Source organism: Tachypleus tridentatus, chromosome 3 (assembly GCF_004210375.1).
Source record: "Tachypleus tridentatus isolate NWPU-2018 chromosome 3, ASM421037v1, whole genome shotgun sequence".
Classification (NCBI taxonomy): Eukaryota; Metazoa; Arthropoda; class Merostomata; order Xiphosura; family Limulidae; genus Tachypleus; species Tachypleus tridentatus.
The window spans coordinates 117,635,070-117,650,474 of NC_134827.1; the positions used below are offsets into that span (position 1 = coordinate 117,635,070).

The following is a 15,405-nucleotide window of genomic DNA, read 5'->3' on the forward strand; positions in this document are numbered from 1 at the left end:
AATTGTTATGATATATATTAACACTATTTTAAAATGACCTGAATACAAGGGTGAAATAAAAAACTAGATATGGTAGAAATAAAAGCAATATTTTTTAAGTATGTTAATGGAAAACAAAATTTAAAATGTGCCCTGAAAGACCAATGGTGAGGTCAGTGTTGATGACTATGAGTTAGCTGAGCTTGTATTTTTCCTTCCCACATTAACAGGTATTAGGAATATTCCTGACCTTGACCCAGTCATGTATATATTAATCCCTTAGGGCACAGTGGAAGTGTTTAAACCAAAGTGTTAAATATATGAACCAATATCTTTCATTTCTAGTAGGTCAATAGACAAGTGCTGTTACTACTGTTTTAGAAGATTAGGTGACAGACACCCTTAAATCTATAGTCCATTCAATCTCAGATCTGTAGTGGGGTAAATATAGTGAGTTTAGTGAATAATGTTCAGTTATACTGGAAGTGTTTATTCTATATATATTGCAAAGTGTGGTGTCTAACCATTGTTCTTTCTCCTGTTTTTTAAAAAGCTGTGCAAGCAGGCAAAACTAAACATTCACTTTTAAAAATGTTATTGTTGAGTAGTTCTTGGCATGACTGTAATGGTCAACGGTCACTTTTTGTGGTGGGTGGTATAAAGAGCTCCGAGTGAAACAGTGTAACACAGTAGGAATCGTTAAGAGAATTCCCAGGAGCATGTTGTTAACAAACTTATAATAAAGTGTAAGCTTGTATTTAAAAAACATTTATGATTGTAAAGAGATTGACTGACCCTTAAAGGGTTTCAGTAAACCTCCATTGTATCATTCCTAGTTCTACCGGTCAGCTCTCCTGAAGAGTATCAACCCGAATAATACACTACTACTGAGATTATAACTTATGTTTTATAAAGCATATTGTTAGAGCCATTAAGTTTACATTAGCTTAAATATTTTCTAACCATGTTTCAGAATTAACATTTTTTCATTTGGGAGATGCAATGCTTACTCTAGAAGATGAATAATTCATGGTCAGTTAATACTAATTTATAATATTTATATCAAACACAACTGATATACGTATAATTTTTCTGCCCTGCTATATAATACAGGATATAATGACGTAATGAATTAGACTGGGATATTTTTTAAATTTTGTTAAATTATAACATGTGAGCAAAAAATGACAAATGTTAATAGACACCATGAATGTACAGAATATTTATTGGGACATGATGATGTTAACCTGATTCACACATTTATATCTTAATATAAACATTTATTGAAATAACTGAATTTAAGCTTCAAACAAAAGCAAGTGTCTTTATTGGTCCTGTAATTGGACAATGCTAAAAACTTACCACAGGAACTGAAGTGTGCTTGAAATGTTTTAATTTTATACTATTTTAAAGTCATACCACGGTATTAGAGCAACATGCTCTCTTCCTTCTCTTATATCACAAGGTATTACCACCATTTATACAATGCTATACTAAATATACGTTTCTTTTGAGGACTGAATTTGAAATATGCTACTAATTGTGATGTTCACTTCCCTGTACGTCTGGCCATCTTTACCTACATATTGATGTATGAACAGGACGTACCAATGCTATAAAGGAGTTTCTTTCTTTACAGGCAGTCCTCTATCAGTGATGTGTTTGACTCTCAACTGTGATGGGTTAGTTGCACTCTTGCCTATATGACCACTCTTGTAGTTAGGGTTAGTGACAATACCATTTCTTCTTACTCGTGGTTCTGCAGGACGTCTAAAAGCTGCTACTGGTTGGGCACTGCCTAATATAGGAACACCAGAACTTGGAAGCCTAGTACTCCCAACATTCTCTTCCACTAGGGGGTTTATTAACACGGGTATGTGGGCAGCGTATGCAGTGCTGGAGACACTCGCATCTTGAAGGCTAGTCATGTGAACTGGAGAAACTCTTTGGCCCTGGACATCACTGAGTGGTGACTGTGGAGGGCTTGGAACTGGACTTTGGGGTTCGCTGAGTGGAGACAGCACACGACTAACTCTGTTCCGATTTCTTGTACACTGCTGGAGCTGCTGAGTAAACGTAAGAACAGGTGGGGTCCACACTGGGCGGATGTCCACGGCCTGGTGCGAGGACTTGTTGGTTGAGCTTGTCAAGTTGCTGGATGACTTGGATGACGACTGATTGGAAATAAATGAACGCCGTTTATCAACTGTCGATTCAGGCGATTCGAGTATTCCAGGCTGACAAAGAATGGCACTGCAAGGCTTAGTCTCGGCAGTGGACGCCGACGTAAGAGAGGTAGTGCTGGTGGAACATTGTCGGTGACTAGAAGGTCCGTGGTGGGCTATGTGCTCTTCTAGAATTCTAACCACATGACTGTGCCCACCTTTCAAGGCCACGCGAAGCGGGTTTCTTCCAAACTGGTCTGCATGGTTAGGGTTGGCTGCATGTTCCAATAATAAACGAACTACAGCATCATGACCTTCTTGGGCTGCAATACACAGAGCAGTAGCACCCTGATTGCAAGTGTGGTCTACATCAGCTTGTCGCTCAAGGAGTAACCTCACTATGGTGCTGTGACCTTGCCATGCCGCTGACTGAAGGGCAGTTCGACGGTCGTTATCGACCGCATTGACATTCGCTCCGTGGTTTAGGAGGGCTTCCACCATTTCATAATGACCCTGCCATGCTGAAACATGCAGGGGGGTTCGTCCTTCCAAGTCTGTAGCTTCTACATCTGCACCATTTGTTAGAAACAGTGTTGCCATGTCTAAGCGATTTTCCAAAGCCAGAAGATAAAGAGTTGACCGTCCATCAGCATCTTGGTAGTTTAAATCAGCACCCCTGCTTAGTAGCAGATGAACCTAAAATCAAAGAACAGTTGAGATACTGAAACACCCAAATCAGCAATACATAATGTTAGAAACACAGCTCAAACCATCTGAGGAGTTATTCAGTTACACCATGCCAAACAAGCCTTTCTCAGACTACTCCATCACTGTACCGACAATATATGTTAAGTTACATCAGGTGTACTGTTTTGGTTTAAGTACAGAACAAAATCAAATAGATACACCATGTTCCATATTCTTCTCTGGTATGATCACTGAGTTTCATCACATACACAAAACAACCTCATATCAATACATGTTGAACACATGCTGCTTTGTAAGAAAAAGTTAACTTCACTGTTGTAAATATAACTAAAGATGAAATGCAACTTAAGACTGATTTACAGTCTTAGTGCAGATAACCGTCTCATACTATTGTTTTTTGAATTAAGCACAAAGCTACACAATGGGCTATCCGTGCTGTGCCTGACACTGTTATCAAAATCCGGATTCTAGTCATACAAGTCCACAGACATACCACTGGTGGGCCTGTCCGACTACACTTTAAAAAAAGTTGTTAGATAAAAACTAAGGTACAGTTACAAACCTGTTGTGCATTACACATAAAGATAGCCTTCCTTTTATTATTACTGTACTGAAGGAATGTATTTTATAAACTACAAGGGTTAATTTTCTCAGTAATGGACAAACGTATCTATAAAAATACAGAACAGTTTACTTTGTTAGCACCTTCATGGCTTATGCAGTTACTTCCATGCCAAACAGGTGAAAAATGACAGGTCTTTAAAATTTGCATTGTCCCCAAATTCTCAAACAATAACAGACTTAAAAAAAACTACTCACTGCTGTCATCTTGAAATGATGAAGCAACTTTCTTCAGCAGAACTAAGTGTGTGACAACATGTGAACACAAGACTGAAGGTTTCTTACCTGCTACTCTCCAGTCATGTTGACCACTGTGGTGTGAACTACAAACACAAGACTGAAGGTTTCTTACCTGCTACTCTCCAGTCATGTTGACCACTGTGGTGTGAACTACAAACACAAGACTGAAGGTTTCCTACCTGCTACTCTCCAGTCATGTTGACCACTGTGGTGTGAACTACAAACACAAGACTGAAGGTTTCCTACCTGCTACTCTCCAGTCATGTTGACCACTCTATGCGAGCAGAAATGACAATAATTCATGGAACATTAACAGCAAGAAGGTTTTAGACTCAAATATCCATAAAAGATATTCCTAATTCTCAGTACAACAGTGTATGGGGTTAATTCAGCTGTATGGTAAATATAGACATTAACTGTACAAGAGTTACTTGTGTTGGTAAGGGATATGAGGAAGGTACAATCCAAAAATCAAAAGTATATAGTTCAAACAATGCCCTCAGATTCAAATTGTAGCAGCTGACATTTTGTGGGAATTATGAATTAACTCTGTACCATATTTCCTTATTATCTAGTTATAGACTTACCTATGAATTAATATACAGGTTATAAAATTATAATTAAACTAATTGAACTGAAAATACATTTATTTTATGACAGATTACCTACATTAAGTTTCTCAGTGCTTTCCTAAAAGGCAATGATAGCTACATGTCTTAAAGTAAACATCTTTTTTTATCTAAGCTCACCGTATCTCTGTGTCCCTCCAATGCAGCTACTCGTAGTGCAGTTTTCCCATCATGAGACTTTACATCTATCATGTTTCGGCTGACGTCCAGTAACTTGGCTACCAGTGAACTGTGACCTTCTTGAGCGGCTAAGATCAAGGGCACTCTACCATCATTGTCTACCTCTGTGACTCTAGCACCAGCTTCAATAAGTTGCTGACAGACATCCACGTGGCCTTCAAAAGCAGCATAATGAAGAGGAGTCCAGCCACCATTGTCTCTGTGCATTTCGTCCAATCCTCGGTCAAGGAGTTGTCTCACCACATCCGTGTTTCCCTGAGCAGCAGCAATGGACAGAACGGTTCGGCCTTCTGGGTCAATGAAGTCGATTGCAGCCCCCCAGAATAAAAGCAGGCTGACTACAGCTGGATGGCCCATGGATGCTGCTGCAAACAGCGGCGTGCGGCCACTGTTATCAGTATTATCAACATCAGCGTCTCCTTCAAGTAAAAGTTCACATACTTCACTGTGACCCTCAAAGGCTGCCACCAATAGTGGGGTCATGCCATCCTTGTCCCTGTGGTCAACTTGGGCACCACGTTCCAGTAGGAGACTTACAACACTGGCGTGGCCCTCGGAAGCTGGAACGCAGAGAGCAGCCACCGAGAGGGCCGTTCTTCCATCTGTGTCCTCGTGGTTTATTTCAGCACCATGATCTAACAGGTGACTGATGATCTCAGCATGCCCCATGTATGCAGCAGCAATCAGGGCTGTTCTTCCCTCATTGTCCACCTTGTTGACGTTGGCCTTGTACTGCAGCAACCGTAACACGATCTCTTCGTGACCACCCCAGGCTGCTGCTCGCAATGCAGTGCGGTGGTCAGTATCTTCCAGATCTACGTAGGCTCCATTGTTAACCAGAGATATGACAACCTACACCAGAAGTTGAAAGTCATTACAGGCAAAGAAAAATGTGTGTTCTCATAACAAAATAAACAGCCCTTTGAATCTAACAAAAGTTTAGTAATAAAAATAACATGAAATCCATTTATACCCTATCACCATCAAAACACATACTGAGCTTGTATGTAGTCTGCTGACAGGTCTTGTACCTCAATTCTTCATTTATAAAATTATAAAATAAACGTTAATTTGTACCGACTCACTTACGCTGTTCTATAAACAAAACACTTTTATTGTTTGAGACATATTCACAAGTGTTCCACTGAAAAATAACTAATCAGCATAACAGCCCTTGCAGCTTTGTGTCATGTGGAAATTAGTTCAAAGGGAATTTTATTAGCTAAATCTCATCTTCTAGCTAGTCTATATTTGCTCAGAATAAATAACCAACTTTTAATTTACTTTAAAACAGTGACTTAGTTCTTCTAATACAAATATTTGATGTCCGTACCTAACAATATAGTTTGAAAGTGTATTACAATGTTTTTAACGATACTAGTCTCGACCACTTAAACTATCAAAGGCATAGCAGTCATTGGGGTTGCATGAAGATCTGTTAGCTTGTCCATGTAAACACATAACAGTTCCAATAACAAACAGTATCTTGATAAGAATAAAAGAAACAACCCTGGGCCCAAAACAGGAGGCATTATGAAGGACTGGAGAGGGGTCTAACAAAAGTTAAGAATTCCACACAATCTCTTCCAGTTGTTTACAAGGCATACAATAAAGTAACCTTCCTGTTTATTCCTGAAGAAATAAATTAGGTTTGTAAGATAGTTCATGTACGTATATTAATATTACCTTCTGACCACAACAAGCTGACCCATTAAATCAACACAGTAATGGGCTCAGCTAATTCAATACACAATAATCATTTTAAAATGGTCTACACTATTCAAATACATAAAACATTAACAATATGCATCTGATTATACATCTTTAATAACTTGTTACTTTCCAAATATAAGCTATTTTCTACCAAGTAAATACAACCTGAGATGAATCAGATTTGGATTTGTAGGGATACTTCAAACTTAACAGTATAAGAATGCATACATTGAAAAGCTTAAATATAAACTGAAAACACGGTTCTGCACAATCATGTTTAGGACCACTTACATCAGTGTGACCTGCCCATGCAGAAGACCGTAATGGGGTCCAGCCTTCATTATCGGCATGGTCAGGGTCGCTACCGGCATTTAAAAGTAACTCCACAACCTGTGAATGTCCCTGTCGAGCTGCTGTAATAAAAAAAAATAGAAAATAAACTTACACTAATAGTTCATCTGCAGCAGACTGTATTTACACTGAAACTTACGCAAGTAGTTCATCTTCAGCAGACTGTATTTACACTGAAACTTACACTAATAGTTCATCTTCAGCAGACTGTATTTACACTGAAACTTACGCTAATAGTTCATCTGCAGCAGACTGCATTTACACTGAAACTTGCACTAATAGTTCATCTGCAGCAGACTGTATTTACACTGAAACTTACGCTAATAGTTCATCTTCAGCAGACTGCATTTACACTGAAACTTACGCTAATAGTTCATCTTCAGCAGACTGCATTTACACTGAAACTTACGCTAATAGTTCATCTTCAGCAGACTGCATTTACACTGAAACTTATGCTAATAGTTCATCTTCAGCAGACTGTATTTACACTGAAACTTACACTAATAGTTCATCTTCAGCAGACTGTATTTAAACTGAAACTTATGCTAATAGTTCATCTGCAGCAGAATGTGTTTACATCAGTCTTAAGATTAACTGACATAAAAATCTCTCAACTTTAAAATAACATGATTTATTGCAGTAAAACTTGAAGTTGTAACAAAGAATAAAACCAAAGCAGGTTTTTAAGAATAAAGGAGGGGAGGGTTCCCAAACATTTGTATCGGATCTTACAATAGAATACAAACCACAACTTTAAAGTTTCTTTAAATGTTGTTATCCTTCTATGAAAAGATAAAATATATCAAAACAAAGTTCTTGGGAGAATACTATCTGATGATGTCTTTAGCAGATTAATGAAATGTCAGAAGTGGAACTCAACTAAAGTGGACAGTGATGTGTTTATTGAACAGTAGCAGTACTCTACATGGAACCTATTAATCACATGCAAGGTGCAGTGTAACAAATGTTACACTGATAGGTACCCTGCAAAACACGACATACAAGGAGCAGCGTAACTAAAGAGAAATGGATCTCCAACACTGATAGGTACTCTACAAGACACTTTATATAAAGACACTTCTCCCATAACTTAACAGAAAGTGAAATACATAAATAAAACACTGACACAACATCAAGGTGCTTTTCCTGCTGTTAAATCTTACCTGAATTGAATGATCTCTCTTTTGAAGGTTGTTTTTTATTTATAGTAAACACCAAATAGTGTCATTAAGATATGAACTTTTATTTTATTAAAAAAGTATGCAATCTGCATGTGATTAACGTTTATATATAACTGTTTAAGTATAACAAAAAGTCGAAAATGTTACCAAGGAATACTTATATTGAGTATCATAGGATAACCATATGAAACACCAAAACTAACATCACACATTAGGTATGTGAATCATGTCTATGTGTCTTCAAGCTCTTTTGAATGAAGTTATGATCAGATACCTTTACTTGTTAATGTTATGTTCAATACACTTTAATGATAGACTGTTCATTAGTATATTCACTCAACTGAGGGTCAGGATTTCATCTCACTACTCATAAGGGTCGTTCAACTTGTTAGAAGTTTCATACTGAAATATATCTACCACATTCACCCTTTTTAACATGTTAAGTCTTTCTTTATAACTTACCTGTCTAGTGACCAGTGCTTAATGTTATATAACCAGGTTCACACACTATGGATGGTACAGTTCCCTGTAACAATGGAATTTTTGTAACATACAGCTTATAGTAATTGACTGTATATGCTAAAAGGAATATTTCATATAGCTGATTACTAACACTGTACCCTAATGTCAATCATAACATCTGGAGAAGGCGTACTAGAGTGGTGTCGCTTGAGGGAGATTACTACACTGGAGTGGTGTCGCTTGTGGGACAGTACTACACTGGAGTGGTGTCGCTTGTGGGACAGTACTACACTGGAGTGGTGTAGTTTGTGGGACAGTACTACACTGGAGTGGTGTCGCTTGCGGGACAGTACTACACTGGAGTGGTGTCGCTAGTGCGGGACAGTACTACACTGGAGTGGTATCATATATGGGACATTACTACACTACTTTCATCATCATACCTATCATATTTACCATGTTTTCTTAGGATTAAAAACAAAACAGTATTTATTAATATTTAACTCTGAGGTATAGATAGAAGAGAGATACAGGGTTAGCTGTATGAAACACGATATGTTTATAGTGAAGTTAAAAGAACAAATACAAACATTTTGTTGAAAAATCTCGTAACACTTACTGTCAAATGTTTCTTTCTACCCTGTATTAATTAATACAGGAATTATTAAAACATTAAAGTTCATAACTGACACAAAAAAATAGAGTCTCAGTGAGAATTTACCCAAGTTCAAAGGTGTCTGGCCATTCTTATCTACCGCTTCAAGGTCAGCTCCCCGAGCAATGAGTCTAGCCACAAGGTGTTCGTCTCCTTCGTATGCAGCACTATGCAACAGTGTCCGCTGGTTGTGATCTAACTGATTAACTGACCCTCCAGTCTGAAGTAGCAGCTCAAGAGGATCATCTGGTGACTTCAATCCCACTGCATTGTCCTGATTCTCATCAATATCATCTGCAGGCAACTTTGCACCTGCTTCGACTAGCAACTTTGTAACTCTAGAATCTTTGGGAAGTGCCTGAGAAAAGGCATGGTCTATGGGAGCACCAGACATTAGAAGCCACAATGGCAGATGATAAGACTGTAGTGTTGAACACTGGGGTATCTTTAGTAGGTGAAACACAAAATCATGAAGTTCACTGGGAGAAAGATGTCTAGGAAAACACGTGTATTTCATGGCCAACATAGCGTGGCCTTCAGAAGCATGGCACAAGTACTTCTGAGTACAATGTTTAACATCCAACAGCCACTCTGCAAAACTGTGATGAAACAGAATCTTTGTCCCATTCTTATCTTCGATCAACAGCTTTTCCAACAACGTTAAACGTTTCTGGAATTCCTCCCAAGTTAACTGAGTATTTTGAGTCCAAACACACTGGAAAAGTTCTGCCTCTGTTAAAGGCTTTCGTGTTGCTAAGATAACGTTAAGTAGTGGCTGGACTTTTGAAAACTGCTTTCTAACAAACAACCTCTGACACAGCCACAGATAGAGACCATTTAATGTTCCCGGGATTTCCCTGATTTCTCGTAACATTATGAAATTTTCAGACACACCGTCTAAAACCTTTTCGAGATACATAAAACACCCATTACTTTTTATATGAAGCTGGTTCAACATTTCCGCAGTCTCCCGGCTCAGGTGCTGCCGAAGGTGTTCCTCCTCATCTAATCTGGAAAGAATATACTGCTGGACGTCTCTCACCACGTGGGACTTTCGCAGGTCATCCAGACTGATCTTCCTGAACCCGGTAAACAATCTCGTGACGCTCCTTCCTTGCTTGCGGGCAGAACAGACTAGAAGCAGCCACTGAGGAAAGAGGTGGTGATGGTTTGCTAGAAGCTCAGCAATACTTCTACTTGTGCTACTTTCTTCTCCTACAGGTTGGAAAAACGATTCGTCGATCGAGTCCACCAGAATAAAGTACGTCTGATTTGGTGTGTCAATTTCTAGTAAAGGAAAGAGGACAGCTTTTTTAAATACTTCATCAGGATTACGTTCACATTCTGTTGGGTTGAGAACTGCTTGAATCTCAGGATCTTTAAGTTTCTCACAGTAGCCAGAGATGTGATTAGACTCGCACATCTGCTCGACAAGACTAAGTATGAATCCCGATAAGGAAATCGTATCTGTATCGTGAGCCTGACAAAAATGGTAGGATAACACCCTCTGACTCAAGTGTAGCTGTTTGCCGTGCTTCATAGTAGGCCACACAATTTCACAGCAGAGAGCTGTCTTTCCACATCCTGGACCCCCCATAATGAGAGCTCCGCAAGTCTTGGATGTCGACCGATTGTCGAGACAGTGGACAATTTTTGCAAAGGTCCATTCTCGGCAGAAGAACCTCTTTCCTTGATGAAGACTTTGAGTCATGTTGACCTTTTGCTCTCATAACTTGGTCTTCACATACTGGGAACTTGTGCAGATCTGGAAATAAAAAATGGTATAATGAAACAAGAGATCCATGAAGACTGTTTCACAACTGTGTAACCCTAACACAAGTAACATTTCTCATCCATGAAGACTGTTTCACAACTGTGTACCCCTAACACAAGTAACATTTCTCATCCATGAAGACTGTTTCACAACTGTGTACCCCTAACACAAGTAACATTTCTCATCCATGAAGACTGTTTCACAACTGTGTACCCTAACACAAGTAACATTTCTCATCCATGAAGACTGTTTCACAACTGTGTACCCCTAACACAAGTAACATTTCTCATCCATGAAGACTGTTTCACAACTGTGTACCCCTAATACAAGTAACATTTCTCATCCATGAAGACTGTTTCACAACTGTGTACCCCTAATACAAGTAACATTTCTCATCCATGAAGACTGTTTCACAACTAATACAAGTAACATTTCTCTCCATGATTTCACAACTAAATACAAATAACATTTCTCATCCATGAAGACTGTTTCACAACTGTGTACCCCTAATACAAGTAACATTTCTCAGCTCTAATACTTTATATTTATCTGTCCATCTTAATGCTAAATGTATTGTTTACTATTTTAGTTCATATATATATGTATTTTACGCATTTCTTCAAGTTGTACTTTAACACGTTTCATTTTACATTTAACATCAGTAATGAATCTGAAATACATTGCCACCTGAGAGTTAACATGATGGTCTGGACATTATTCAAAGCAATTAAAAAGATATTGTATCTGTTGAACCAATGTTATTACACATACAATATAAAGATATTGTATCTGTTGAACCAATGTTATTACACATACAATGTATTTGCTGCAAACCAAATGAAACTTAAAGTATTACTCAAAGTGACAATTAAGAGTACCAACTGTTCCATGTCTCATCTAACATTAAATTAGGATAAAGAAACATACATAAAGTGAACCTGAAATATTTACCAATTTTGTGACACAGCGAGGCATACTCTAGTAGCTTGAAGGTAAAAAATTTGTAGTTGGTTTACTGCAATGGATACAGCAAAGACAATTCAATGTGTAGTTTTGTGCTTTAACAACAAACCAAGTAATGGGTATTAGTGTGGAAGAACACAACACTCAATTTCTAAAGACATCTTTTCACTCCACTTATTCAGATCCTGGCAAACTTCCACAGTTTCTGGTTAAGATCCAACAGATGCAAGAATAATATTGAAATCAAATAAGAAACAAAAGGTGTAGGAAATTATTCAATTAAAAATTAGAAAACATTTATACATAACCTGAAACTACTCAATCAACAAAGTAGGTTCCCATGAGTTAATGTATGAAAATTATTACAGTTCTATATAAATTAAAATATGTTCTCATGTACCACAGTTTTCTTTAGTGCACTACCCATTTTCACAAAGTTCTGAGACTACAGTTAAAACCAGAAAGTCCTAGCTCAGTGGTTTACATGCTGTAGAGATACCCAGAGTCTACAACTATTGAAACTTCAACAGTGCCAAAATCAGTCACACATCTGACATTAACGGAATATACAAATTACCAATGGCTACAGACTTTTTTGGACACCCTGTACACCAAAAGTGGATATCAAACATTTTTTTGCACATCATTGCAATAAATGCATTTCATAAACCAGGAAGTAGGTCTCTTGTAACTCCCAAGTGGTCCAACCCACATTGTGGTAGGATAATGCACATGATCTTGGCACAGTACTGTCAATCACTTTTCATGGTACTAATAAATGTTTCTGTCAACCCAAAATATAATCAAGTCTCGTAACTCTCCTCATTTCTGTTATTTTCACTTACCAATATTCTGTGTACAATTTTTATCATAAGTCTTAAGTGTGGGTGAATTTAAAGAGAGAAAGAAAAATCAGTGAAACTTTACATTAAATCGTCTAAAATATTTCAAAAAATAAAGACGTACACCATTGAATCTACACTGTAGCTTTAAACATACATATTTATAGTATTTTATGGGACACTTTATATCTAGAAACTTTATTTCTAGCCAAACTTCTTGATATTAAATAAGCTTAGTCAGTTGCACCATCTTTAACTTCAAACTGGGTAAAGCCAGACAATAAATCTATAAATATTTACAACTATAGTTTATGAACTTCTGTTGTCAAGCACATCATTGCTGTCATTTACTAGAACTCAGAAATTTATCATTCTTATTAGTAACTGTACATTTTTTGTCTCTGCAGTCTGTCATAAACAAGACGTGCGAGGATTTATAAACATCTAATGTCTAACTGTTTGACTAATTAAAACCTGAGAGACCCTAACCCAGATTTATAAAATCTAATGTCTAACTGTTCGACTAATTAAAACCTGACAGACCCTAACCGAGATTTACAAACATCTAACTGTTCAACTAATTAAAACCCGAGAGACCTTAACCCAGATTTATAAACATCTAACTGTTTGACTAATTAAAACCTGAGAGACCCTAACCCAGATTTATAAACATCTAACTGTTCGACTAATTAAAACCCGAGAGACCCTAACCCAGATTTATAAACATCTAACTGTTTGACTAATTAAAACCTGAGAGACCCTAACCGAGATTTACAAACATCTAACTGTTCGACTAATTAAAACCTGAGAGACCCTAACCCAGATTTATAAAATCTAATGTCTAACTGTTCGACTAATTAAAACCTGACAGACCCTAACCGAGATTTACAAACATCTAACTGTTCGACTAATTAAAACCTGAGAGACCCTAACCCAGATTTATAAACATCTAACTGTTCGACTAATTAAAACCTGAGAGACCCTAACCCAGATTTATAAACATCTAACTGTTCGACTAATTAAAACCTGAGAGACCCTAACCCAGATTTATAAACATCTAACTGTTCAACTAATTAAAACCCAAGAGACCTTAACCCAGATTTATAAACATCTAACTGTTTGACTAATTAAAACCTGAGAGACCCTAACCCAGATTTATAAACATCTAACTGTTCGACTAATTAAAACCCGAGAGACCCTAACCCAGATTTATAAACATCTAACTGTTTGACTAATTAAAACCTGAGAGACCCTAACCCAGATAAACATCTAACTGTTCGACTAATTAAAACCTGAGAGACCCTAACCCAGATTTATAAACATCTAACTGTTTGACTAATTAAAACCTGAGAGACCCTAACCCAGATTTATAAACATCTAACTGTTTGACTAATTAAAACCTGAGAGACCCTAACCCAGATTTATAAACATCTAACTGTTCGACTAATTAAAACCTGAGAGACCCTAACCCAGATTTATAAACATCTAACTGTTCGATTAATTAAAACCTGAGACCCTAACCCAGATTTATAAACATCTAACTGTTCGATTAATTAAAACCTGAGAGACCCTAACCCAGATTTATAAACATCTAACTGTTCGATTAATTAAAACCTGAGAGACCCTAACCCAGATTTATAAACATCTAACTGTTCGATTAATTAAAACCTGAGAGACCCTAACCCAGATTTATAAACATCTAATTGTTTGACTAATTAAAACCTAAGAGACCCTAACCCAGTTTTATAAACATTAATGTCAAACTGTTTGACTAATTAAAACCTGAGAGACCCTAACCCAGATTCAAAATGGGAAATTCTGATTTGACTGATAACTGGTTCTTTACTTTTCACACAGTTAAAAATACAAGTTCATTACAACAAACATCACATTACTGTATCTTTAATTAAAATACAAAACCACCTATATACAAGACAGCACTGTCCCAATAAAATTTAAACTGATACTGCATAATTCTGAGAAAAGAGAATGAGAAACAACAAAACCTCGGGAAATAGGGGACGAGTTATATTATTGTTACTAAGACCACAGATTAGGTTTATACATGTAGGCTTAACATATTCTATCATTCTTACAAGGGTGCTTCCACACTAATGTTCATGTATAATATCCCAATACCGTCATTTTCTGGAGCTAATTCTATTAAACTGTTTGGTGAAAATAAGGTAAACTTCAGTCCATTGTAACAAAGTAGTTTCTTACCTTAAAGACTGCTGTAGGCCTAAATTCACAAATAACTATCACTTTCAGTAGTGAACAGATTTAATCACTGATAGTAATACAATAAGTAAACTTTTATATATTCAAGTAACTCGTCATGTGTGATGACCAATACCGATAATTCCTCGAAACTAAGTACTTCATCAAATGACTGGCAATCTACCAACTCAATGCTCAACTGATTCTTCTATAATTATAGAGCCTTGTTTCTGTATATTACTTAGTATACCAATCATAAATACTTTAGATAATCCTAGCTACCTAGGGTTACTTTTATAATTTTAATGTTGGGCACACTTTGGTTTATGTCTAAATTAGAACATTAAAGTTATAGGATATTAGTCTAAATCATGATAATAATTAAAACTCGATGTAAACTGAATTACATGCTTTCCAAAGAAACTTATCTTACCACCTAACATGTTGTAACAACACACAAATATGTCAGTTAAAAACGACATGGACAGTGGTTCTTGAACAGTGACTAGTTGGAAAAGCTAAAAAGTGTTCCCTTTTCCACTGTGTTCCAGTTATTAAAACTGGAAGCTTGTGGATTTTATTTAGTTGCATGTGTCAATAACTATACTTTTACCAAAGTGATGTGGTGGACACTTAGCAGCTTTTTACCCCATAATAAAACTATTAAGTTTAAGGAAACTAATTAAACATGACACTTTATAAATTAAAATAGTCTTACTTGT

The 15,405-nt window shown here is 36.9% G+C and overlaps 1 protein-coding gene across 9 annotated transcripts in view; it reads right to left on the reverse strand.

Annotated features, from left to right (window-relative positions):
* Nucleotides 1-1,186: 1,186 nt before the first annotated feature.
* The window catches only part of LOC143247847 (uncharacterized), a 28,101-nt gene continuing 13,882 nt past the window's right edge, over nucleotides 1,187-15,405 (reverse strand). For 7 of the 9 annotated variants that reach the window (XM_076496400.1, XM_076496391.1, XM_076496392.1 and 4 more), the window contains 4 exons: nucleotides 8,951-10,649; nucleotides 6,527-6,648; nucleotides 4,463-5,374; nucleotides 1,187-2,840 (listed from right to left, as the gene is read on the reverse strand). In XM_076496400.1, coding sequence (XP_076352515.1) covers nucleotides 1,593-2,840; nucleotides 4,463-5,374; nucleotides 6,527-6,648; nucleotides 8,951-10,595 — 3,927 coding nt within the window. In that variant the 5' untranslated portion in view covers nucleotides 10,596-10,649 and the 3' untranslated portion in view covers nucleotides 1,187-1,592. Of the gene's footprint in view, nucleotides 2,841-4,462; nucleotides 5,375-6,526; nucleotides 6,649-8,950; nucleotides 10,650-11,609; nucleotides 11,827-15,405 lie in introns of all 9 variants that reach the window. The other 2 variants (XM_076496395.1, XM_076496393.1) reach the window with 1 other exon arrangement.